Source organism: Xenopus laevis, chromosome 9_10L (assembly GCF_017654675.1).
Source record: "Xenopus laevis strain J_2021 chromosome 9_10L, Xenopus_laevis_v10.1, whole genome shotgun sequence".
Lineage (NCBI taxonomy): Eukaryota > Metazoa > Chordata > Amphibia > Anura > Pipidae > Xenopus > Xenopus laevis.
Window position 1 is genome coordinate 48505186 of NC_054387.1, and position 27891 is coordinate 48533076.

The following is a 27891-nucleotide window of genomic DNA, read 5'->3' on the forward strand; positions in this document are numbered from 1 at the left end:
GCGCCTGGAATGCGGTAGCAGCTGACGGGGAAGAGGCGGGACTTGTATTTTAAAGCTTTGACGTCAGAGACGGCTGTTTTGCGCTTGTGCTACTTGGTCAACCGGCTGCTCTGTGGAACCGGGGCCCCGGGTTTTGATTGAGACGGACCGCGCGAGCACAAACAGGTAAGAGACTTGTCTGGGACGGTGTCTCCATACTGTTCATAGGCAAATGGGAGTGCAGTTTATATAACGCCTGTGTGTGGGACAGTGAGTGAGACTGTAGTGTTTATACAGGGGGTGTGTGGGACGGTGAGTCGGATAGGAGTGCGGATATAGGACCTGAGGGGACTGTGAGTGGGGATAGTGGGCATAGAGGGGACTGTGAGTGGATTTGGAGTGTGGATACGGGTGCTGAGAGGGGACTGTGAGTGGATTTGGAGTGTGGATACGGGTGCTGAGAGGGGACTGTGAGTGGATTTGGAGTGTGGATACGGGTGCTGAGAGGGGACTGTGAGTCAGTGAGGTTGGAGTGTGTGATACAGGGGCTGAGGGCAATGTGAATGGGGTTGGCGTGAGGATACTCGGCCTGACTGGAGTGTGAGAGGGAATACAGAGGCTTATAGGGCTGCTTTAGGTTTAGTGGGTGGGACAGCTGTGTGGGTCCAGGTGAGTGTGGATACAGGTGAATGAGGGACACTAAAGGGGGTTATTTATTAAAAATCGAGTTTGTGAGGTTTCTTATACCTTGAATAAACTCACAATTGAAACAAACTTGAATTTTTACTTATTTATGAAAACATTTAAAAACTTGATTGAATGCAGTGGGGGGTACAAAACCTAGAATATCTAGAAATTATCATGTTTTTGAGCGAAGACCTGTGTAAAAAACACTTGAAAATCACAAAGGCAAAACAATAGCTTCGAATGGTTAAAAGGGACTTCAGCCATTAACTTTTACATGAATTGGACAGGCTTTAGCTGGACTTTTGTCGGATTTGGGCTTAGCATCTTTGGGTAGAGTCCTGCAGCGGGTCGGTTACCTGCAAAAACCTGTGGGTTGTGGATAGAAGTTCAAGGTGCGGGTATATACACGGGTCGGTGGTTCTGTGGGTTTGCGGGTCTTCTCAATAGAGATATTTACTCGTTTTTCCGGTCACTTCCAGGTTCACAATGACAGCACTTTCTGTTTTACTCCTTTTTTTTTCTGATCACGGCTACTTCTGATGATGTCACTTGCGGTTTACAATGACCGCACTTCTTGATTGTCAGGGTTGCGGATAAGGTACTAACGAGTCGGGTCGGGCAGCGGGTCCAAGCGGGTAAGAATGCGGGTTGCGGGTCCCAAAAAATGGACCCGCGCAGGACTCTATCTTGGGGGGGGTATAATAAATCTCCAAAAAATTCAAGCCCCCCCCCCCCCGAAAAATGTAGGTTTTTTTTTTTTTGATTTTGTGAAGTTAACCTTGAAAAACTAGAATTTTTCTAGAAAACGCTACTCTACCTTTAACAAATAACCCCCCCAAAGTGAGGCTGGAAGGCACCTCGCATAACTGGCTGTTCCTATGCATCCATGTATTTACAATTTGGGCGTTATTTTCAAGAGTCACAATCCATATATAACATGGCAGGATAGGAGTGTGAGCTGTGTGACCCCCCCCCGCGTACTGACCCAGAGTGAGTGCCTGCTGCTGTATTATGCTATACAAGCGGAGAGAGAGGTTTGTGTTGATGTAGAGAGGTTTATGGTACACTCACATAATTTTTTTTTTTTTAGCTTGTAAATACAGCCATAACTGTGCTGAGACCTTGACTATCTTGCTAAAGTACAGCCCTGTGTTAATGGTTTCTGATGAAACTGCACTGGTTCCTGCCTGCTGTTGTGCCCTATAATAGGAACTGGTGTTGCCCAGTTGTAAGAACACCTGATCTGTGTGTTCAACAGAACATTTAGTAGTCGGTTTAAACCTGATTAAGGTGTGACGCTCTGTTCCAATATCTGCAAAAGATCTGTGCACTTTATTTCAGGAAATGTCTGCTTTAATATGTATAATGGGGAACTCCACACAAAACCTGTTTTGTTTCATTATTATTGAAAAAACAAAATAAAAACACTTTCCAATATAAATTACGGATTGCCCGTGGTTTTGAAGTTTTGTCAGTGTAATTGCAACTGCAGTTTTTATTTGTGCTGTTGTTAAATTCCTCACACTCCTGAAACAATGTGGCAGAGGCCAGTAGGAGAACGGACAATGACTGCTCCATTGTTTCAAGAGGCAGAACTAGAGAACACACATGACTAGCCAAACACTTCTTTCTCATAGCAATTAAAAATTACGAAAATTCACTATGTCTTTGGGTTTTATATTTCTTGAGGTGTGCATGGGCAGGGTTGTAAAGGGGTCTTATTTTGATTTCAGCTTTGGCCCCATCTCTATGCAACTTTCATTAGGAAGCCTAGCTGGTTTTACTGGTTGTTTATAACATATGCATAGGCAAGTGCAAGGGGAAATAGCTGTCTCGGAACCTCCCTGCTTAAAACCACACATTTTCTGTTTCCTTATCTGAAATGTCACTTCAGTTATGCTGCTGTGTTTTGTTTTTTTTTGTTTTTTTTTCTTTTGATGGAAGTTGCATATCTGTTTTATAATTTGTGCAGATATAGCTTTTGTAGACTTTGAAGCAAGTCATTTTGAAATAAGTGCTAAGGATCAAGAACTCTTTTAGTATAATGTACCCCCTACTGTAAATTATAAGGATATTAGAAGTCATGAATGGGTTCTGTGACCATATAAAGGCACAAGGCTGCAGGCTGAGTTATACGGGGAACGCGGAGTATCACTCATATATTATAAGAGATAATGTACCCCCTACTGTAAACTATAAGGCTATTTGAAGTCATTGAGGGGTTTTGTGATCATATAAAGGAGCAAGGCTGCAGGCTGAGTTATACAGGCAAATCTGGAGTATCACTTGTGTATTATATGGGTTAATGTACCCCCTACTGTAAATTATAAGAATATTAGAAGTCACTGTGGAGTTCCATGAATACTTAAAGGGGTCTTTAACTTTTAAATTAACTTAGTATGATGTAGAGCAATGATCCCCAACCAGTAGCTCGTGAGCAACATGTTGCTCTCCAACCCCTTGGATGTTGCTCCCAGTGGCCTCAAAGCAGGGGCTTATTTATGAATTCCAGGCTTGGAGGCAAGTTTTGGTTGTATAAAAACCAGGTGCACTGCCAAATAGAGCCTCAATGTAGATTGACAATCCACAGAGGGGCTACCAAATGACCAATCACAACACTTATATGGCAGCCCAAGAATATTTTTCATGCTAGTGTTTCTCCCCAACTCCTTTTACTTTTCAATGTTGCTCACGGGGTTGAAAATTTTGGGGATCCCTGATGTAGAGAGTGATATGTTGAGACAATTAAAGAATGAAATAATGTTAAATTGTTCTATATGCTGTACAGGTCATGTTTATAACTGTTTATTTCCTCTCTGCAGATGTGTTACATGAAACTGTTACACGTATGATCAGCCACCTTTGCTGCCAACTAACCTGGGACTTTATGAAGATTCCTTTTAGGTAATTCCCCTGCAAACCAAGAAGCATGGCAAAGGGGCATGTGTGTTATGACTCTCTGTAATGGAGTTTTTGCTCCAAGGAGTTTACAGGGTTGATTGACAGCTGTAGTTAAACTTTTATTGGGCTGCATTTGGGATCAAGAGCCAGTGTAAACTAAGCGGTTGTAGTGTGTTGGCAGATGATCCTGACCAATATCTATGCTCTATAAATATTGCTTGGTTAGTGAATTGGGCATGTTTGAAAATTTAATCTACCAACGCTCCGTGTTGGCCAATGCGTGATGCGTTGGCAGATGAGGAAATGAAGAGGAGCTTCAACTTCCTGCTGTTTAAGCTGCTGACCCAAATGAGCAGAGTTGAAAGGAGGTCTAAACTCGGAAGGAATCCCAAGAATGTTCTTTGCATTTCAAGAGTTTGTATAATGAAGCTCTTATAAACTACCTAATGTAAATACATCCATTTAATGCCTTGTCAGGTAACTAACTGGCCAAAAAGAACCAGCAACCATGGTGCAGAAATACCAGTCGCCCGTCCGTGTGTATAAATACAGCTTTGAGATGATTATGGCTGTAAGTATGTCATTATTTTATTATAATGCTTGTGGTTTAATTAATTTTTTTCCATCCAATAATTTTAGCCTGTATGTAATATGCATGTTACTTTATAGGGTGATAGATTGGTAGACAAAACACTGCTATTAAGATGAATAAAAACACACCTGACTATGAGGCCATAAGGAGTCCGGAAATGTTTGAATGAATTGAGCTTTAATCCACTTAAACTTGGCATTTTGACTCTTTGACCTCATAAGTAGATTTAAAGGGATACAGCCGTTCCATTTAAGTTAATCACCCCATTCATTAAACACTTTACTGGCTATTCTATCAGATCCCAGAGGTTGCAGTTGGTTGTACCTTTAATCATTAAAGACCTATCCGCTTTGTGGCCATGTAAAATGTTGTATACCAGAGGCGTGATTATTTTATAAGAGATCTCTGTATCCCTTTTTAATGTACTTTTGATTTAAATGTGAACAAAGTGGAAATTAATGGGGGGGGGGGGCTGTTGGGCTGCTGTGTGGGCAGTAGGAAGTGATTTGGCATGTGCTTTGTAAATGTAATTGCTGCTGAAAACGGTGTCTGTTCTCTGGTTCTTACTCTTAAGGGGTGGTTTGTCTTTAGGATAATTTTAGTATGTTATAGAGTGTCCAATTTAAATTTTCAATTGTTCTTAATTATTTAGTTTTTGAGCTATTTGTCTTCTGCTTCTGACTTTCCAGCTATCAGATGGGGGTCACTGACCCCATATAAAAAAAACAATTGCTCTGTAAGGCTACACATTTATTGTTATTGCTACTTTATTTATTACTTATCTTTCTATTCAAGTCTCTCCTATTCATATTCCTTTCTCCTATTCAAAACCGTGCATGGCTGCTAGGGTAATTTGGACCCTAGCAACCAGATTGCTGAAATTGCAAATTGGTGAGCTGCTCAATAGAAAACTAAATGACTCAAGCCACAAATAATAAAAAATGAAAACCAATTGCAAATTGTCTTGAATATCACTCTCTACATCATACTAAAAGATAACTCGAAGGTGAACAACCCCTTTAAGATTCTCAGTTTAGCCTAGCTGTATGGCAAAGGCTTACTTGTGGATTTCATAATAAAGATTTATTGTAAAAGGCAGGCGTTTGACAAAACCTTTCCCATATCATAGGATTACACAAGGTAAGAGTTATTTAACATGTTTAAACTAGTAAGGCACTGGTGTCAGCCTGAGAACAAGGTGAAGGAACGTGACTAGACTGAATGAAAAGGAATGTGAGCTCTGATAAGGACAGCTACGTAATCCAAGCCTGTTCAGAACAAACAAGGACTATATAGACTCCTTTATAATCAAATAATTCACTTTTATAAAAATGATTTCCTTTTTCTGCGTAGTAATGAAACCGTACCTTGTACTGGATCCCAACTTATTCATTTGGACCCTAGCAACCAGATTTCTGAAATTGCAAACTGGAGAGCTGCTGAATTAAAAAGTTAAATAACTCAAAATCCACAAATAAAAAAATATTCAAACCAATTGCATATTTTCTCAGAATATAACTCTCTATATCATACTAAAAGTTAACTCAATGTTGAAAATTCCCATTAAACCATGTATAGCAGGTTTTTTCCTCCAGGTTGGCTAATCAACTGGCTTCTGCTACATCGTTTCACGAGTCCTACTACAATACAAATGATTGTAAAGCCTTTGAAAGTTTGTAATGAATGTGTGTTGGGAAGTTGCCTGAATTATTTTCTTAATGTTAAAAAACAAAGCAAAATTAAAGACAAGCTCCACCCAAAAATTGCATTTTGTATCTTGACAGTGGAATTTCAGATCATTTGTTTATTCCTTTTGCTGTGAGCTGGTGCAATGTGTGTTAAGGAATGGGTGATAAGTAGGGCAAGATTTTCACCGGGGACTTTATAAGGATTTCACCCACTCTGTGTTATTCTCCTTTCTGCTGTTAATTAATGGCCGTATTTGTGTGCAACAGGCCCTTTTCATATTCAGCATTAAAATGATTCAGACTGCAGCTTCTGCTTTATTAACCCACCTTCCTTATAAACCCTGAAAATCCATGGAGCTGCCAGAAAAGCGCACTTGTTAACACACACACACACACACACACACACACACACCACACACTCACAGTTTGCAGAAAATATTATCCCGCTTGATCTTTAAAATTCATGACTTGCCCAAGTTCCTTGGAAGCTTGTAGGGTAGTGTTTGTGTTACTCTTAAATCACACGTGTGGGGTGGATTTTGTACGATGGAATCTCTTTGAAGCTTATCTTTTAAGAGACTATACATCAGGATTATTGCCTTGCAGCTCCTAAGGGTAAGGTCACACACTGGGTGTTTTGGGCAGATTTAGTCGTCTGGCAACTAATCGCCTCGTCTTTGCGGCGACCAAATCTCCCCAAACGCCTTCCCTCACTCTGCTCTAGCTAAACTGAAAAATCGCCGGCGCTAATCACACGCGGCGATTCGTATTCCGAAGTCGCCTGAAGTTTCCTCGTGAGGCAACTTCGGGCGACTTTGGAAAACGTATCGCCGTTGATTTTTCATTTTGGCCAGCGCAGAGTGAGGAAAGGCGGTTGAGGAGATTGGTCACCGCAAAGACGAGGCGATTAGGCGACTAAATCTCCCTAAAACACCCAGTGTAACCTTACCATAAAACTACATCTCCCGACATTCTCTGCTAGCTGCAGAAGAATCGCAAAGTTGTGTGGCCCAGATTGGGGAGATTAGTCGCCCCGAAGAAGAGATTTGTCGCCGGGTGACAAATCTTGCTGAATCACAGTGTGTCTCTGCCCTAAATTTCCAAACTGCCTTCCCACCAGCTAGAATGGAAATCATCGGCAGGATTGGACTAGGGGTGCTTCGTTTTCCGAAGTTGCCTCACTAGGAAAACTTCGGGCGACTTCGGAAAACTAAGCGCTCAGACTGCCATCCCGCCGGAAATTTCCATTCTAGCATGCAGGGGAGGCAGTTCGGGGAGATTAGTTGCCCCCAAAGAAGAGTAGATTTGTCCCTGAATCAAAGCGTTTGTCTCTGCCCTTATGCTGGTCACACACTTGCACACTTGTTTTTAAGAGGTCTGGCTATTTGGCCGAGAGTATATCAGTCTTGTCTAAGGTCTATGTGATTGTATTGTTTTGATTCTTGAAACCATGTAGCAGAATTGTGCAAGACTCTGAACACAAATGGATAAAAAAATGATTTCTGATGTAATTAAAACCATTTAAAACTGTAAATGAATTTATATTGGACCTGCCCATATAGTTAATGTTTTTTGGGCAAATAACTTCTATCTGGCTTCCATTTAATCTAGGGGTTTGAGGAAAACCATTACTAGGATTAATATTATACCAGTGACTAGTATTTTTCTGGTTGCTATAAAAGTATCCATACCCTTTCTCCGAGCACATGCCCTTTTGCTCTGCCGTTCTATCAAACTTGCTATCTCCTGTTTAAACTTTTCCATAGGGTAATTTCCATTATGAATGAGAACCATATATACATTATCTGTGCCAGACCTGTGGAGAGCCCTACAAGCTGTACATGCAGGGGCGGTCAAAATCTTGGGTACTTTAATAGACTCTAGGAGAGCAAATCAGTCCTTGTTTATTTACAAAGTGAGCGTTTGGCTACGATTGTTGTATGTCTTCTTCTCTGGGTGGGAGCTGTGTGTATAGGGTGTTGTCCCTGAGACAATCTTAATCCTGAAATAATTTGCATTGTAAAATAACTCGACATATTGCATATAAATCGGAACTGTCAAATTGTTTCCCTTAGACAGTACAGTATGAAGGTTCAGTTTGTGTGCCGAGAGCATCCCCCACTCTGTATATTTGTATTTATACATATGGGTAGGAGGTGCCATATTGATTCCCTTAGACAGTACAGTATGAGGATATAGCTTATTATGTGCCCAGAACATTCCTTCTCTGTATATTTGTTTGATAAATATGGGTAGGAGGTGCCATATTGTTTCCCCTAGACAGTACAGTATGAGAGTATAGCTTATTGTGTACCCAGAACATTCCTTCTCTGTATATTTGTATTTATACATATGGGTAGGAGGTGCCATGTTGTTTCTCTTAGCTATACACCATAAGCTGTAGCCTCTTACTGTGCTATTTGTATTCACACATATGAGTGGAAGCTGTTAGAGCTAGTTAACATCCCCTGAGCGCAGGCCCACCTAGTCCTGGCTCTTGCTATTGACCGCAGGAACTTTCAGCTGATGGGAATGTTCTTGTCCTTTTTAATGAACAGAGAAGTTGAATTATTTTGCTTCCTGATGTGCTGGCGGGGCAGCAGCAATTAAAGAATACAAGCTCTCGGCTCTACAAAACATTGCCGGGAAGTTGCCTACTTAGTTAACCACTGCAGTGGCCTTGCATTGCACTTGTGCGTGAAAATGATTGAATAGAGTACAGACAAGTTAAAATTCTGCTGGTTTTCGTGATGGCAGTAATCCTAAAAGGGTGATCTCGGTGCAGGGTGCAGATTTAACTATTTACTTCATGCAAAAACTCTGGCTACCAGTTCTGACGCCTGAAAAAATGTAGCATAGGCAAGCTGAATAACAGACCTGCAGGAACATTTAAAAACATTTATTTTTTTTCCCAACACTCTGAACAAATGCAGTTTTTAGTTGTGGAGGTCTTTTAAATCGAGCAGTCATGATGCAGTCTAATAGGGCAGATCAAGTCTCCTTGCAACAGAGAAGCTTGCTGCTGTCATATAGTCCGTGTTTGTTCTGAACAGGCTTGGATTGCGTAGCTGTCCTTATCAGAGCTCACATGCCTTTCACTTAGTCTAGTCATGTTCCTTCACCTTGTTCTCCACACTTGCCTTATTAGTTTAAACACATTGTGTTTAAACTAATTGTGTAATCATATGATATGGGAATGGGTTTTTTCAAATGCCTGCCTTGTGCAATAAGTCTTTATTAAGTAAAATATTATAAAATGTATAGGTAAGTCTTTGCCATACAGCTAGGCTAAACTGAGAATATCAAAGGGGTTGTTCACCTTTGAGTTAACTTTTAATATTATGTAGAGTGACATTATGAGACGATTTGCATTTGATTTTCATTTTTTATTCGTTATTCTTGAGTTATTCAGCAGCTCTCCGGTTTGCAAGTTCAGCAATCTGGTTGCTAGGGTCCAAACTACCCTAGCAACCATACATTATTTGTATTCCAGTCTCCCATTCAAATCAGAGTACCTGAATAGAAAGAGTAGCAATAACAATGTGTAGCCTTAGGGTTGAGACACTGTTGCCCAGAAGAGGTGATTAGTTGCCAGGCAACTAAATCTCCCCGAATCTGCCACTATCTCCCCAAACTGCCTACGCGTGTCTTCCCCTTCCGCTATAATGAAAAGTCGCCTGCGCTAAAGCTCGTGCGGCACTTCGTTTTCTGAAGTTGCCCGAAGTTTCCTCGTGAGGCAACTTCGGAAAACGAAGCACACGTGTGCTTTAGCGCAGGCAACTTTTCATTATAGCGGACGCGAAGACATGCAAAGGCAGTTCGGGGAGATTGTTGCCCAGACGAAGAGGCGATTAGTAGCCAGGCGACTAAATCTCCCCGAATCTGCCTGTGTGTCACAACCCTTACAGAGAATTCGTTTTTTTAGATGGGATAATAAAAAGCTTGGGGTGTCCGAATTGCCAGTCCAAATTAAGGCAGCTGAGTATCAGACTTGCTCCAGTTTCCAAAGCATTATTATATTACCAATGCACCAAAAAAATGTCCTGATGCTCATAAAAAGTAAAAATACAAGTTTTATTCAATAGTAAAAATTACAAACATACTGACCCCGTATGATCCACCTTACGCGTTTCACACCTTCCAGTGCTCAATCATAGGAAATTCCTATGATTAAGCACCGGAGGGTGTGAAACGCGTAAGGTGGATCATACGGGGTCAGTATGTTTGTAATTTTTACTATTGAATGAATAAAACTTGTATTTTTTTTTTTTTAGATGATGCGATCAGAAAAAGGCAAATAAAAAAATGAAGACCAATTTAAAGTTGCTTAAAATTGGCTATTGTATTTTAACCCTATAAATTGCAGTGCACGTTGAGATATAGGAAGGTGATACAACTAGGCTAATTCAGAATGGGTGGCTGCTAGGTATCAAACTGTTCCACTCCCATCCTTCCTTTTCTCCCGGCTGTACATTGTACTCTTGCCAGTTACGCTGTGTTTTTATGAACAGCTTGAGTTCTTGCATAAGCAACAAGGGTGCTTGCTCAGCATTTCTCTCCGACTACAAATCCCAGATCTGTGTCTAGGGAGTTCCTACAGGGCAATTGCCCAGGTCCCCAGCCCTTCAGCTAAAGGCCAATTGTCCCGTATTGATCACTAAATCCAAACTAAAAGCAGGTTTGTTACCGTGGCGACAGTTGCTTATCCCAACCATTCCTTTGCTGTGTTATGGCGAGCTAAGGAAGCAGATTTTCCTATGGTGAAGGCCAAGAACAATAGACTGTGAGGAGAAGCTGGCGAGTGCTGGGCCGTGGGGAGAACAGTCAGGATATTGCAGCACATTCATTGCATAACATCCCAACACAGAATGTTCCAATAAACTTTAATGTTCAGTTCAAGCTGTTGTGCAGCGACTTCTTTTGTTGTGAAGTTCATGGAAAGAGGTGGCACTTTATTTAACAAGGTTGTGGGAAATCCTCGCTTATACCGAATTAGCTGTCCTCGTGTGACCAGTGTTGGGTGCTTTCAGGGACTGCACCAGATGCAAATGCTTGGGGGTCGGGGAAATGAGAGTCCTTACCTTTCCAAATTCCCATACAAATTTTATCCTTTTGAGAAAACCCAACTGTTAAAGGGGTTGTTCACCTTCCAAACATTTTAAGTTCCATAGTTTTCAGATTGGTCCCCAGAAATAAAGACTTTTTCAATTACTTTGTTTATCTGGCAGCTCAGTGATTTCAGGTGCAGACTCTAAACTGTACCAATTTAGTTACATTTAGTTGATACATTTCTCATCTGTGGAATATTAGCAACTATTGTATCAATTCTAACAGCCGCTCATGGGTTCCGCTTAGCAGGGACAAAGATAACAAAGTATCAACTAAATGAATCAATTTAGAACAGATTAGAGAGTCGGCGACCCCAGAGCTGCTTTAGGTGGTGACAAATGACACTTTACACGCGCACATAGAAAGTCATTGGAACAAGTCTATTTCTGGTGAACTATCTGAAAACAACTAGGTGTTGGAAGATGAACAACCCTTTTAATTTGGTGGAGGAGGAGTAATGTTTTGGGGGCAGTTATCTTGTTTTGGGACTAGGGCCCCTGGTTCCATTTGAGTACAATTCCATACTTTCTGATTTGTGGCAACAATTTGGGGAGACCTTTTCCAGTTTCAGCACTGTAATGCAACCAGGCACAAAGCCAGATTCCCACAGAATGGGTGAAATGGGAAGAACCTTTATATCCTGCCTCTCCCTAGAACAGGTATGGGATCCATTATCTAGAAACCAGTTATCCAGAAAGCTCCAAATTACGGAATGGCTGTCTCGCATAGACTCCTTTAAAATAATCATAATAATCAAATAATTCAAATTTTTAAAATGTATTTCCTTTATCTCTAGTAATGGTACATTGTACTTGATCCAAACATATAAAATGAATCCTTATTGGAAGCAAAACAATCCTGTTGGTTTTATTTAATGTCAAATGATTTATTAATAGACTTAAGGTATGGAGATCCAAATTATCAAAAGACCCCTTATCCATAAAACCTCAGGTCCCGAGCATTCTGGATAACCAGTCCCATGCCTGTAATTTAGGCTTGTTTTATACTGTTTTCACTTAAAGGAGAAACAAACCCTTAATTAAAAAAAAAAACCCTACCCTTCATAGGGGCATTAGCCCAGGGAAGAGGGTCTAACTCTTTACTTACCCCTCCATGCAGATTCTTTCCAGCGGAGTTCACAGCAGCCATCTTCTCGGAATGAGACCGGCAAAACGGTGCATGCGCAGTTGGAGGAAATTTGTTTCGTGACAACTGTGCATGCGCCGAAACTCTTAAAGTGCTGGTCTCATTACGAAGACTTCTGAAGCGGCTGAAGGTGGCGCCCGTGAACTCCGCTGGACAGAATCTGCACTGAGGGGTAAGTAAAGAGTTAGGGGCATGTGTATATAACTAAAAAGACTCAATCCTATGTGTTATATTAAATAACGTAAACATCTATATGGAACATAGAATTATACTGAATACGACAACTAGAGATACATATAATATTCACATATAAATCCTTAAAAAAAGGTTTATTCCAAGCTCAAAATTGCAAAATAATCACTTTCCCAAATGCCACCTGTCACTCCCCCTTCCCACAGTTATATTTCAACCTTAAAGGAACAGTAATGCCCAAAAAAGAATTTTAAAGTAATTCAAATATCACGTAATGTTGCCCTGCATTGGTATGTTACATGTTTGCTTTAGAAAGACTACCCATAGGGGCAGCCATTCAAGCTAAAAAAGGAGAAAACGAACAGGTTACTTAGCATATAACAGATGCACTATGTAGAATACCATCCTATATACTAACCGAAGGCCTATCTATGTCCCGAGTGGAGGGGAGGCAGATGCGCACGCAACTTCGGTTAGGATCTATGAGATGCGCGCGCAACTTCAGCCGAAAGACATAGATGCGGCCTTCGATTAGCAGATGTGCTGGAAGGTTAGGATCAGAACAGGTTAGGATCGGGGAGGCAGATGCGCTGGAAGGTTAGGATCTAGGGAGGCAGATGCGCTCACCGTCTCCTTCTGCCTCCCGCCGCCTCTTCTTTCCTGCTCACTCAGGCGGCGACCGCTGGAAGGTTAGGATCTAGGGAGGCAGATGCGCTCACCGTCACACTAGGGGAACCGGTTGCGTACCTGCACGAAAGTCTGTATAAGCGTCGGCCATCTTGCTACTCCTCTGCGACTTTGTCATCCGCCCACTGCCAAATCCGCCCACTAAAGTCTGTATAAGCGTCGGCCATCTTGCTACTCCTCTCCGCGTTTGTCATCCGCCCACTAAAGTCTGTATAAGCATCGGCCATCTTGCTACTCCTTTGCAAGTTTGTCTAATGGCGGCGCTAGCGTCACTCTAGGAGGGGAACCGGTTGCGTACCTGCACGAAAGTCTGTATAAGCGTCGGCCATCTTGCTACTCCTCTGCGACTTTGTCATCCGCCCACTGCCAAATCCGCCCACTAAAGTCTGTATAAGCGTCGGCCATCTTGCTACTCCTCTGCGAGTTTGTCATCCGCCCACTAAAGTCTGTATAAGCGTCGGCCATCTTGCTACTCCTTTGCAAGTTTGTCTAATGGCGGCGCTAGCGTCACTCTAGGAGGGGAACCGGTTGCGTACCTGCGTGGGTGGCCATTTTTAGCAAAACGGGCTATATTATCTCCAAAAAATATTGATGTTGACATGATAAACAACCAAGTGATTGCATTACTTCCTGGACAAAGCTGTGTCTTTCTGAGTACTGACTGTATTGATTCTGAAGACGAAAGTGAGAAACTTAACTTCCCATTAGAATATTTAAACACTATCAACAATGCTGGATTACCACAACACAATCTTATACTCAAAGTAGGAACAATAGTCATGCTGTTAAGAAACCTTAAGGGTAGGGGCACACGGCGCGATTTCGCCGCGATTCTGCGCTAAGCGAGTTGTCGCTGCGTTTTTTAAGCCGAAATAGCTTTGCTAACTTTGGCGCTGGCGTCAATGCAAATCGCGGCAAAATCGCTGCGCTAATTCACACGCGGCGATTCGTTTTCTATTGTCGTCCGAAGTTGCCTCGCTGAGCGTTTCCGGGCGACAGTAGAAAAAGAATCGCCGCGTGTGAATTAGCGCAGCGATTTCGCCGCGATTTGCATTGACGCCAGCGCCAAAGTTAGCAAAGCTATTTCGGCTTAAAAAACGCAGCGACAACTCGCCCAGCGCAGAATCGCGGCGAAATCGCGCCGTGTGCCCCTACCCTAACACTAAGCAAGGTTTATGTAACGGTACACGGTTGGTTGTGAAGAGCATGAGACAAAATGTTATCAAGGCAGAAGTGCTTACAGGATCCCATAGCGGTGATACTGTTTTGATTCCCAGAATTGACCTTACCAGTTCTGACCAGGAATTACCTTTTAAACTTAAACGACGACAATTCCCCATTAAGGCTGCATTTGCCATGACAATCAACAAATCACAAGGACAAACATTGGATAAAGTCGGCATTTACCTATCTGAGCCTGTGTTTGGTCATGGTCAACTTTATGTTGCATTTTCAAGAGTGCAGCGTTCATCTGATGTTAAAGTCAAGATTTTAAGTACAGCTCACCAGGGAGAACTCATTCAAGGACAGGAGAACATTTTCACAAAAAATGTTGTTTATAAAGAAATTTTTCAGTAACACTTTACTACCAATAAACTCAAAATTTAAGAATTCTAATAGCAGATAGGTAATAACAAGCAATAGGCACAGATTCACTCTACATCCCCACAAATTAGCGTCGCCAGTTGCTGCCTGGGGATGCCGAGTGAATCAGCACCCATCGCATTTTGCTGCCTCACTGTTGTTACCATTCTTTCATTAACGATTCTTTAGAGAATCGGGGGTTTACTGGTTGTATTCTATTACAGAGCTTATCTGTTCTGTTTCCTGTGCTTTGACTGACTGCCCCCATGGCTACGCCCTGCAGCTTTTTACATAAACTATAGTTATTTCAAAAGCAAACATTATATTTTAATTATGTAAAATGCTTTAATTTTTTGTTGTTACTTTTCCTTTAACCTTGCTGTTGATAGCTAGAGGTTAATCGTGTTAATCTACTGTATAGCGAGCAGCATATTTGTAGAAGAATGTGGAAACCATTCCATTATCTTAGGTAATGCCACTATGGCTTGTGGGTCAACACCACACATGCATAATCTTCATTTCCCATGTTTTCACAAGTATAAACCATGTATTTTTTGTCATTTAAATGTATTTTATCCTCTGCCGTGTGATTTATTTGTTCGGATGTGTATGCGTTCCATTCTGCAAACCCTCTGGGCCCCAAAGCAGAACAGCTGTGCATTCTCTGCCCACTTTGGCCCCATTCAGTCAAGGAGAATAAGTGCCCAGGGTTGCGTTCCGCATCTCTACGTCTGGAAGGGGGCGCAGTACAAACTGCACTGATATAAAATCTTCTCTCTTTTTAACCCATTTCTTTAATGCGAGCCTATGGTCTGTCCTACTGTTCCTATTTAATATTTTACTTGCTAATCCTTAAATTAGACTCTAGAGAGTGGGTCTGTGCATTGTTTTAAAGGAAAACTATACCCCCCCAAACAATGTAGGTCTCTATAAAAAGATATTGCATAAAACAGCTCATATGTAAAATCCTGCTTCATGTAAATAAACCATTTTCATAACAATATACTTTTCTAGTAGTATGTGCCATTGGGTTTTCATAAATAGAAAATTGCCATTTTAAAAAATAAGGGCCGCCCCCTGGGATCGTAGGATTCACTGTAAAGATAATTCATATTATATTGTGATCATTTTGGGGGAATAGTTTTCCTTTAAATATGGGCATAAGAGATTTTGTAGTTTTAAGCAAAGAAGCCTTCCTCCATTTGTAATGAAATGTGGCCCACTAGAGGTCTGTATTGAGTGGCTTCATGCACGACTTGCTTTTCTGAGCAGGAATGGCTACTCGCGTATATATGTAAATGAATGTGTGTGTATGCAGGTATATATATTGTACATCAGCAAGTCCCAGTTTAGTCATGCTGGGGAGGGTTAACTATTTTGGGCTGATTAAGTAGGAAGGGATTACAGAACAAGGAAGCAGGATGCTTGTGACTTCCGGCTTGTTACACCTACAGTAATACTTGTTTATAAGTATTTGTACAGCAACTGCCGGGGTGATACTTGTGTCAGCGCAACGGAAAGATAGCAGGAGCTGTCTGCTATACCCCAACCTAGCCAGCATAGGAAAATGTTCTCAGCACCCAGTCGCTGAGAAATAGGCCGTTTCAAACTTCTGTTTTGTTTCGGAAACTTGTATAAACAGCAGTGGAAACATCATATTTCTTGAAACACTTCCTTCTTTAAAGGAACATAGTAAGCGGTTGGAAGTTCCAGTAGTCCAAACTTTTTTATTTACTCCTCCTTGTCCTTTTTGTGTTTTATCGTTTCCCCTGTTGGGTTAAAATGTATTTGCACTAGATTTTTTTTTTTTTTTTTTACACTTCCCCATATTTTATAGATATTTATAATCCTGTTTTTTCTTTGGTGGATGATCTGACTATATTGTGTGCAGAAGAGGGGTTTGTTTGTATTAAGTACAGCCCTGCTTTCTCTGTGCTGTAATACATTTTTGGTGATGCTAAACAGAAGGGTGTTGGCTGAAATAAACCACTGGAGAACCATGATGTGTTCCATAGGCTTTACACTTCTCTTGGGACAAAAATGCCGGGATGAATGCCCAATATGTAAAAGTTTAAAGTTGGCCATTTAAAGGGATAGTAGTTTGCATACGAATGGGAGTACTCGCATTAGTTGGAGCACTACATAGTTGATGAGGAAAGAGGAAATGGTCTTGGCACTAGTTTACCTCCTGCAAAGGGTTGTCAAAAAAGCTGTTCTGTATCTGTTTTGGCCACTAAAGCATTGTCGGATCATAATGGGGCCTTGGAATGCTTGTTGGAACAGGACTGTAATATGAATTCTTCACCCAACAAGAGAATCACCACTGGGGAAACATGGGGAGCAAAATGAGTGGATCCTTGACTTTGCGAAATGAGTGAATCTTTAAATGTATGACCAGTGTAAGTCTTGGAGACGTTTATTGGCCTATGTATGGTCACCTTCAGTCACTTGTATGAGTGCCAATTAGTACAGTTGGGTTAATTGGGGGTAAATAAGATCAGGCTGAGTGCGAGAACCAAAGATTCTGACTTAATTTGCAAATCGCTAATTCTGCAATGCCAACTTCTTTCTGTTCTTGGGCCAGGGACATCTTTTCTTAATTTCCATGCTTTGTTAATCTCATCTGTCGTGCGTTATTGGCTACACAAACCATTTGGCATCAGAAAGGCAACTGTTCTGACTCTTCAGCCAGCCATCTTTCTTATTTTTCATCAGCTTGTCTTGGTAAAGCAATTTAAAATTTTGGTATTCTAACATTTAATTTATTTCTATTTATTTCTAATATACGTTAACATACATGAAATTGTAATACACTTCCCTCAGGCATTTGCTGTACAGTAGCAAGTGGCTGCAAGGTGCTGCTCATGTCTAGCTTTCATGCCTCATTCTATTATTTTTTCATTCGCAGGCATATGAGCGGCGTTTCCCCACTTGTCCCCTTATCCCCATGTTTGTTGGCAGTGACATAATGAACGAGTACAAGAGCGAGGATGGAGCAGTACATATCGTTGAGAGGCGCTGCAAGCTGGATGTGGACGCTCCGCGTCTCTTGAAGAAAGTAAGCTCTTTAAACATGTCCCATATCTGTTTAATCTCTCTAGTATGTGTGTGTGATGTCTGTCCAGTTCTGGGAATTGGCCGATGTTGGCTCAAAGGAGTCCTGCTAGTGTGAGCATCCAGGTTTATCTGTGCCATGCTGGCATGCACTCCTGTCCTTCAAGTTGGGAATTGTAATGCTTTAACCTGCACCTCTTAGCCTTAGAGGGATGTGTATCAACTCCATTTAATATGCTGCCATATGTTAAAGCAGGGCTCTATTTGCAGCCATACTCCTAATTCCCAACTACACACCACAGACTTGCAACTTGAGGGAGCTGACATCTAATATATTGGAATCAGGAACACTACAGAAGTGTTGGGAGTGAGGCACCACTTTAACTGAAGCTCCCCCTCATTGCAACAGTTGAACAATGTGTCTGATATTTTCCATTGATATTTTCCATTGCTCAAACACAAACTTGCTGATTAGAGGGATTAGCAGCTAGGAGAGCTGTACTGTGACTTTACAGGTCATGTCCTCTTCGTTCTGACAGGCGCTACTTGGTGGCTTCAAAAAGGCACTGAGCCATTGAGCTGCAGAATTGTGCTTTTCTGCAGGAGTAAAAGGCACACATAAACTGGCCTCTGCTGGAATGCATTCAATTAATTTACCTATATAAGGGCTCCTTCTCCTGGTGACTTGCTATTATTGCAACCAAAATTGAAAATCCTTGAACTTTGTCATAAATTGTAAAATGTATATGGTGTTGGTGTCTTTGAAAAAAAAAAAAAACCCCACTTTGAAACTTATCTTTGTATACTTAATCTGTGGAACTATTATCAGGAGAGGTCACACTACCATTCTATTTTGTATATAACTGTTTTTTGTTTTGTTTTTTTTTTTTAATATAGATTGCTGGCGTGGATTATGTTTACTTTATCCAGAAAAACTCTTTAAATCGACAGGAGCGTACTCTGCACATTGAGGCTTACAATGAGACTTTCTCTAGCAGGATTATAGTTAATGAGCACTGCTGTTACACTGTAAGTAGCACTGGGAAGCACAGCTCACAACCTTTCTACATATTTAGCATTTTGGGACATTTACAAGGAATGTCTCGGTGATTGTCATTGAACTAATCGACTCCTAGGATTAGAGACAAGTACACTGTGTGTGTGTTCATTATTGTGTGGTATATAGTTGCCTCTAAGAATATATGGGACATGCTGGTTTATATAATATTTGGGTTTGTTTGCACCAAATATGCCTTTAATAGATAGCCAGGATAGTCAGCACTGTAATTGTAGCTGGTTGGTTTCATAATGTAGTTGTTGAGCCATATTTGGATGATGTGATCTATTTACCCTCTGGGGCTTTTTTACTAGCCTTTAGGATAGTTATCTGATAATAATTGCGATGCAATGTAATTTCTTCCATGCAGTAGGCTGCATCCAAAATCTACTGGTGTATTGACCAACTTAAATTCATAATTTATCCCCACCCCTGCTGCCACCAACAAATACCGTGATAAGCCGAGCATGGTAAAGTGACTCTCTTTAGCCTGCTGGGACAAATATATCATCTTGACCTTTCATCTTTCTGTTCAGGTACACCCTGATAATGAAAACTGGACTTGCTTCGAACAGTCGGCCAGCCTGGACATCAAGTCCTTCTTTGGATTTGAGAGCACTGTGGAAAAAATTGCAATGAAGCAGTACACAACAAATATAAAAAAGGTGAGTAGGCATATAACAGGGGGTCACTCCTAGCCCCGAGTGTGACATCATCAGAAAATCCATTATCTGATGTCATATTTTTGTATTTTTTTTTTAGGGTAAAGAAATCATTGAGTATTACTTGAACCATATGGAGCAGGAGGGAATCACCTCCATGCCTCGCTGGACTCCAGAAATCGCTCAGCAACAAGAAACCGAAACGGATACCTCAGGCCGGGCCATGTCTCCTCCTCAGAGCATACCCACCAAATCTGCCGATGGGCCCAGCAGCAAGGATGGCTTACCATCCAGTCCCACTGCTGCAACCCATGAAATGAGCAGCACACCTGATGGTAAGTTTGCATGACTGTTTAACCAACTAATTTCCATCAATCCAGGACTTCACTAATTAACCTGTGGATTCCTAAGAGAGTAGCTAGTCTCAGCCCATAAAGTATGAAGGAACTCAGTGGATCTTTGCCACTGTGACCGAATGCACTGTTATAAAGATAGCTAGAATCTCAGCCATAAAGCAGGACAGGACTGCTGCTTACAATGGGGATCAAATAAGATCTGTGCCCAACTTGTTGGGGGGAGAGAGAGAGAGAGAGAGAGAGGAAAAAAACTACAGTGAAACACTAATTTTGTGTTCTAAGGAAAGAGGAAACATTTTGTAAAACGCCCGTTCCCTTTTTTCAAAACGCCCGTTCCCTTTTTTCACTAGAAGTTTTAATTCCATTGTTCTGATTTTGCTAAATCCTTTCTCGCTCTCTTTGTATTTGCAGACAAACTGGATGCAGATTATATTAAGCGTTACTTGGGAGATCTCACCCCTCTGCAGGAAAGCTGCCTAATCCGCCTGCGTCAGTGGCTACAGGAAACACACAAGGGCAAAGTAAGTTGCCTATTCAGTGTAAAATATTTGGCCATGCTGGGCTCATGGAATTCATGGAATTTGTATCTCTTTAGAGCAGGGATTGACAGACTGGTTATTCAGAAGCTGTTTAGCTACAGCTCCCAGCATCCTTCCCAGTATTCTTTGGAATTTTTGCATCATACTGTAGGACATAAAACAAGCACTACAGTCATATGAAAAAGTTTGGGAACCCCTCTGAAAGATCAGCTAATGATAAACAAAACTGTAGTATTTCAGCAGTGAGATAAAGTTTATTGAATTAACGCCAAAATATGCATCACAACAAAATTAGACAGGCGCAGTAGGGTTGCCACATTTTCTGGAAAAAAAATACCGGCCTTCCTATATTTTTGCCATTTTTTCCTATTAATAACATTGGCATCAAGCATCATTTTTACCGGCCAGGCCAGTAAAATACCGGCCAGGTGGCAACCCTACCCCACAGAGATATTACATTTGCAAAAGGAGGCTCAACTCAACAAGTATTGATGTAACAGCCTCTAGACGCCTCCTATAGCCTTTGATGAGTGTCTGGATTCTGGATGGTGGTATTTCTGACCATCCAGCCATACAAAATCTCTCCAGTTCAGTTAAATTTGATGGCTGCTGAGCATGGACAATAGCTTCAAATCATCCCATAGATTTTTGATGATCTTCAAGTCGGGGGCTGTGACGGCCATTCCAGAATATTATACTTCTCCCTCTGCATCAATGCCTTTGTAGATTTCGAAGTGTGTTTAGGATCATTGTCTTGTTGCAATATCCAACCCCTGCATAACTTCAACTTTGTGACTGATGCTTGAAAATTTATCCTGAAGAATTTGTTGATATTGGGTTGAATTCATCCGACCCTCAATTTTAACAAGGGCCCCCTGAACTAGCCCCACCGCATGATGGAACCTCCACCAAATTTGACAGTAGGTAGCAGGTGTTTTTCTTGGAATGCGGTAGCAGGTGTTTTTCTTGGAATGCGGGGTTCTACTTCGGCCATGCAAAGCACTGTTATAGCCAAATAACTCCATTTTTTTTGTCTCATCAGTCCAAAGCACTTTGTTTCAAAATGACTGTACTTTCTGCACTCACTGCACTCACATCACATTTAGACAAGCCAGTCATTTTGCAGAAAGTACAATCGGTATTGAGCAGTTACATGTATTCAAATTAGCAAAATTAAAAGATTTTGCACAGCCAGTTTTTTACATTTGATTTATTTCATACAACGGAACACTGCTTCACTAAAACTCTTTGTTCAGAAAACACCCCCGTACTCTGATGTTCCTGGGAAATTAAAGATATACCACTTTTTTTTTTTTTTTTTGTTGAAAGTGGAGTAAATTATTATGCAGGCTTAGAGGGGTTCCAAAAATTTTACATATGACTGTATTGTTAAAGTTAGTAATCTGGAACATGCTCCGTTGGGGATATCCAGTAGCCTCTGACAATGCCTGGTAGCATCTGACTATGGTTTGGCACTGCTTGAGTAGACTCTGGAATTTCATATTGGGGTTATTGTAATAATTTAATTTACGTGTGTTTTTAGATTCCCAAAGACGAGCACATTTTGAGATTTTTGCGAGCACGGGACTTCAATATCGACAAAGCTCGAGAAATCCTCTGCCAATCCCTCACCTGGAGAAAGCAACACCATGTGGATTACCTGCTGAGCACATGGGACCCTCCCCAGGTGTTGCATGATCATTATGCTGGAGGCTGGCACCACCATGACCGAGGTTGGCATCCACTCTACAGTGTTTCAGTATTTACACCTAATCGCATGCAGGGAAGAGCTTGTGAAAATACAGATAATCAATATCCATTTTGTAGTTCGAATTGTGGCTTAGCCCTTTTGTAGTTCGAATTGTGGCTTAGCCCTTTAAACCACCAAAGAATGTTGGTGAAAATCATTATTTTCTTTTAAACAAAGTGCAGAGCATGGTATAGCTTATGCTATATGTTTTTTATGTGGGAGAGGGGTGATGTGTTGCTTTACTACAATACCAGAGTTATATTTCACTTTTTTTTGTTTATTTATTTATTTTTATTCCGTGTTTTCATTCATTTGCTGTTGCAACAATGAATGTCACCTTTTCCTCCCTTGCAGATGGCCGCCCACTGTACTTGTTGCGGCTTGGACAGATGGATACCAAGGGTCTGGTCAGAGCACTTGGGGAAGAATCCCTCCTCCGACATGTAAGTTGAGATTTGGGGTGGGTGCCTTTCTCTGGGCAGCCAGTGACTAATAGCGATTTGTGGGCAGACAGAGGCAGGGGTGCTATTTTTACATTTGCTGTGAGAGTGGCAGAAACAAACCCCTTATTCACCACTATTGCAAAACTCTTTAATTACCCCTCACTTTTCTGATTAAAGGTGCTGTCTATCAACGAGGAAGGGCTGAGGCGTTGTGAAGAGAACACTAAAATCTTTGGACGCCCCATTAGGTAAGAGCTGTAATAAGGATGCCGGGCAAGATCTGTCGGTCTCCACCACTACCACTGAATTAAGTAACTGAACAGTTCAGGAAAGGGCAGGCTTTGTGGCAGTGCATTAAAACTCCTGATATTGCCCCCTGCTGCTCCCTATTCCTTATATGTGCCCTTAGGCCATACAAGTGTGAGTCTCCTGTTTTAATCTGTCATGTCCATTAAAGCTTTATCCCTGTTTCTTCTCAGCTCTTGGACCTGTCTAGTTGATCTGGAAGGTCTAAACATGAGGCATCTGTGGAGGCCGGGAGTCAAAGCTTTGTTGCGCATTATTGAGGTGGTTGAAGCAAATTACCCAGAGACCCTGGGTCGGTTACTGATCCTGCGGGCTCCCAGAGTCTTCCCAGTGCTTTGGACTCTGGTAGGTTCCCCTCTGTTTATCTACCAAATTAAATTCTTTTTTTTTCATTCTTAATATTAACCTTCCACTTTTTTGTCCGCTTTTAGGTCAGTCCCTTTATTGATGAGAATACCAGAAAGAAATTTCTTATTTATGCTGGGAATGATTACCAAGGCCCAGGCGGGCTGATCGATTACATTGACAAAGAGGTCATTCCTGACTTCCTGGGAGGGGAGTGTATGGTAAGTGAGCATTTTGTTTATAATGAAGATCTTCCTGTTGGTGCACAACTGCAGAGTTTATTGCTATCGCTGCCTCTAACTCTCCACTTTTCTGAATCCCAGTGTGAAGTTCCGGAGGGTGGACTGGTCCCCAAGGCCCTCTACAGGACTCCAGAGGAACTGGAGAACGATGATATCCGATTGTGGACAGAGACCATATATCAATCTGCCAGTGTATTTAAAGGCTCACCACATGAGGTATGTAGGGAACTGCTTGACTTTGTATACCTGATATTGCAAAGAGGTCACACTGGGCTCAAGCTTTGAATTAGTAAATATATGGGTCATGGAACCTTCCAGTGACTACAAGATTCAAAGTAAAATCATGATTTAATCGCAGGAATTCAGCAGACCTCTGTAAACACCAAATATACAAAATATCTTGCAGTTTCTAGTAATCTAGAATATGTAATTAATAAACCAGTTTGGCATTTTGCATCCTATTGTTGCATTGAGAAGAGCATCTATATATCTATATATCATAAATAAATAGGTGGCACACCTCCAATGTATCTGCATTTTACTTCAATGCATGAGCAGCTATGTTTCATAGTTCATAGTGATGGCACTCACAGGAACCACACAACCAAAATGAGTGAGATAAAGGAAAAAAACTGGGTTTATTTATCCAACGTTTCGGTTTCTCACAGGAATCGTTGACAAAAGTTTCTGTGAGAAACCGAAACATTGGATAAAAGTTGTTTTTTTTTTTTTTGTTTATCTAACATTTTGGTTGTGTAATTTCTGAGTGCCATCACTATATCTGTGAGTTCCATCACTATGAACTATAGATAGATGGGCAGACTGACTCTCTTGTTTCCCTTTCCCACAGATGTTGATTCAGATAGTTGATGCCTCCTCCGTCATCACCTGGGATTTTGATGTGTGTAAAGGGGATATTGTGTTTAATATCTACCATTCCAAACGGGCCCCCCAGGCGCCCAAGAGGGACACACTTGGAGCCCATGGCATCACATCTCCCGTGGGCAACAATGTGCAGCTGATTGACAAGGCTTGGCAGTTGGGACGGGATTACAGTATGGTGGAGTCTCCGCTGATCTGCAAGGAAGGAGAGAGTGTGCAGGTAACCTTTGTTTCCAGCTTCAAGTTGATCCTATTAAACCACAGAATGAGCGTCTGTTTGTCGGGTTCTACTCTGAAATTCTCTGCATAATGGAGCACAATGTGTAGAAAATGATATCATATGTAATAGCCGTATCCCTTCGAGCGAAAACTGAGGCTACAAAGGAAAGAAAAACTTTAGGCACATCATGATGGTAAAGCCAAGCTATAGAACGGCTGAAGGCATAAAATAATGGTTTATCCTAACTAATGCTAGTCTCAAACATTGACGTGATTTTATTACACAGGGCTCCCATGTGACCCGCTGGCCGGGTTTTTACATCCTGCAGTGGAAGTTCCACAGTATGGCAGCCTGCGCCAGCAGTAGTCTTCCTCGTGTGGAGGATGTGCTCGCCTCCCTTCAAGTCTCCTCCCACAAGTGCAAAGTCATGTATTACACCGAGATCATTGGCTCAGAGGATTTCAGGTATGGCAGCTTTTATCATGAAGTCGATGGCCAGGGTCAGAATTGTGTTCTCATAGATGTGCAGGAAATGAGTGATATGTTTGTTTTTGTTTTAAGGGGCTCCATGACCAGCCTGGAATCCAGCCATAGTGGCTTCTCTCAGCTCAGCGCTGCCACCACCTCCTCCAGCCAGTCTCACTCCAGTTCCATGGTTTCCAGGTAGCCGGCCCCTGTACCCCACTGTGCCACAGACTTCACCCCCTCCTAACCCCACGAAGCCTCATTTCACCAGTTTATTTTTTTTTTCTTCTTCTTGTCTAGACCTATTGTTAATTAGCATTTATGATGATCTAGAGATTCTGCAACCTTTTTATTGACTATCCTGCCTCAAGGCTGGGAGCTCTTGGTATCACTAAAGATTTGATCACCTTTATTCACATTGTATGTGTGTTTTTGGGGGTTTTTTTTGTAAGTTTGTTAAATATTAATGTTAAAATACAAAAAAAAATCTGTATTAAATTTGTACAACAATGCTATTTTCCTTGTTTTTCCAACCATTGTCCATCCCAAATTGGCTGGGCTGAGACTAACATCCACATTTGTTATAATGTCAGAGGGGCTTTCAACTTTAAACCATTTTTTTTTTTTTTTTTATCAGCCACCTTCCTCCTATTTGCTCTAGAATAGAACATCAACCTTCAGCTTGTTTTAGTTCTACTGCAACTGGAAGGCTAGAATGTGGCTAATGCTGGTGGAAGACTGCAGGTTGCAGCCCCTCTTCTTTTCAATTGTAGGATGGCAGTTTATGGGATTCTGGCAGTTGGCATTCAGTCTCTTGGGATGCTGGGAACTCTTATTTAATTGGTGGGTGAGGGCTGCTGGCTGGGCATTCTCCCTTTATCTGCCACATACTATTCATCTGATATTTATCTGTAATATTACTGTATTTATAGGTAGGGCTACAAACCTTCTGACTTACAATGTTTTTTCTTTTTCATGTATCTTTCTGTTTCCCCCCTTCCCTCTTCATTTTGTTCCCTCTGCATCGTCACAGCCCATCTTGTGTCACCATTCATGGTCATTTAGCTTTCTGCACTTCCATATTCAAACGTTAATCTCCCCGCCACCTCCTCTGTGCTGTTTACAACCAATGTAACCTTTTTTTTTTTTTTTCCCCACCCGCTACCCCCTGCCTCCCCCCCCCCCCAATATTTTTCCCTCTTCCCTTGTTTTGGTTGTTACAGAGAGCCCCTCCCTCTGTCTGAGTCAGCGATCCCCTCTCTTGTTCACCCCCAAGACCTGAAGTCCAATCCGGATGGACTCCTCCGTCTTACCCCCTCCTTCTGGGGCCAGCACTTTTCTACTCTCTACACTCTCAGGCCCCCCCTCTTCCTGCGCTGGCCTCCGTCCTGGCGCCTCCCATTCATCCGGGAGCCTGGGGGTCCTCCTGCCATCGAAACAGAGAGCACCGACGATTCCTGAGGTTGTGATTGGATGGAGTAGGCCATCTGTTTTAAGGGGTTCATACCCAAGACTCCAGCCGTCTCTCAGGTGCTGCTCTCTCCTACAGAAGAAAGGCACCCCAACATGGAACTGTTACATTGTGGTTGTGTCTTTATTTTTCCCATTCTAGGAGTGGGCATGTGATACTTGGTCACTCCATACTCTTGCACTTACCTGAGAGCTGTGATATCATTAGGCAATACACAGAGTATTAGTGCATGCAGGAGTAGGTAAGATCAGTCAGGACACAAAAGGGCACGGGCTAGTAAAACAAACTACACTTCATTTCTTGAGCCATAGGCTTTTACCAAACTCTGAGTGGCATAACTACCCTCTGTAGACTGTCCTAGTCCCAACAGCATGTAGTAACCTGCACCTATAAACAATGGACTCCACCTCCTTTGCCTCTCTCCACGGGCTGAACTCCTGACAGCCTGGAAGAGGTACAAGTGGGCTCATGGCATGTTCGGCCATTTCTAGTGACTTGCTTTTGGGGAAAGTGTAGTCCGATATGACTGTAAGAGTTAAAAGGCCAAGTCACTTGGCTCCGAACTAAAAGTGGTAAATCTGCCCCAGTAAAAATCCTTATGCAGGGTTATGTGTCCTTGTTATATAAGTCCCTAAACTTCTCCTTGTCCTGTTTAGCCCAGAGAATAAATTACTTCACATGTGCCACCTGGCTTCAGGTATTGTAATAAGGGGGGGGGGGTGTCATACTGCTTAATAACATACGGGGGCACCAGCATGCTGTTCAGCCATCACTACAACTGCATGTCCAAAACCTTTTCTAGTACCAATCAATTTCTCATTGTGATGCAGACGTCACTTTAATCCTAAATATAAGGGCTGATTACTCAAGTGCAAGGGCTGTGCCCTGATACACACCCCCCTTACGCTTGTCCCACCACTCACATGAGAACCTGCATCGCTGACCAACACCCTCCCACAGGAGTTTGTGTGGATGGGGGATTTTTTTTTTAAAGCACATTATCTATTGGTAGTGGGGTAGATACCATTCCTGTATCTGGGGGATCCTCACTGTCTGGCACTGGAAGGGATTGATCCAAGAAGGTCCAACCTGCTGATGTCCACTGTAGTTCAGCCACAACTGGAGGGCAGCAGGCTAACTCCTCTGGATAAATACCAACACTTATCTCTCCCCTTTTTATTTTTTTTTCTCTTAATTCTGCCTCTGCGTTTCTTTTTATATAAATCAAACACACTGATGCATATCAGTCTTCTGCTATTGACTTCAACTCGGGACCTCACTCTCCCTTGTATAGCCATTCATTTAACCTACATGTATCCTTTTTAAATGTATTTTTTAAAAACATTGACTGTAATAAACATTGACACTGTGTAAATAGATTCTGAGGTCTGACTTTTTGTTGCTCTTCCCCATAATTTTGGGGGGGGGGGTGGTTGTGTGTGTGTGTATCTAAAAACAAATGCTCCATAAAGCTAAACATTTAGGGGCACACTTATCAAAAGTTGAATTTCAAATTCATGTGAAATTCGACCAA

General features: G+C 41.8%; 1 protein-coding gene across 3 annotated transcripts; it reads left to right on the forward strand.

Annotated features, from left to right (window-relative positions):
- sec14l1.L (SEC14-like lipid binding 1 L homeolog) lies at positions 1–27736 on the forward strand. Of its 3 annotated transcripts, none has more exons than XM_041575609.1 (18): positions 1–165; positions 3489–3570; positions 4045–4138; positions 17474–17623; positions 18517–18648; positions 19213–19341; positions 19439–19673; positions 20106–20215; positions 21777–21966; positions 22338–22426; positions 22604–22674; positions 22906–23077; positions 23164–23298; positions 23401–23535; positions 24170–24421; positions 24708–24886; positions 24983–25084; positions 26110–27736. In XM_041575609.1, the coding sequence occupies exons 3-18, from the start codon at positions 4076–4078 to the stop codon at positions 26345–26347; spliced, it is 2382 nt and encodes a 793-aa protein (XP_041431543.1). In that variant the 5' UTR covers positions 1–165; positions 3489–3570; positions 4045–4075; the 3' UTR covers positions 26348–27736.
- The last annotated feature ends 155 nt before the right edge of the window (positions 27737–27891 follow it).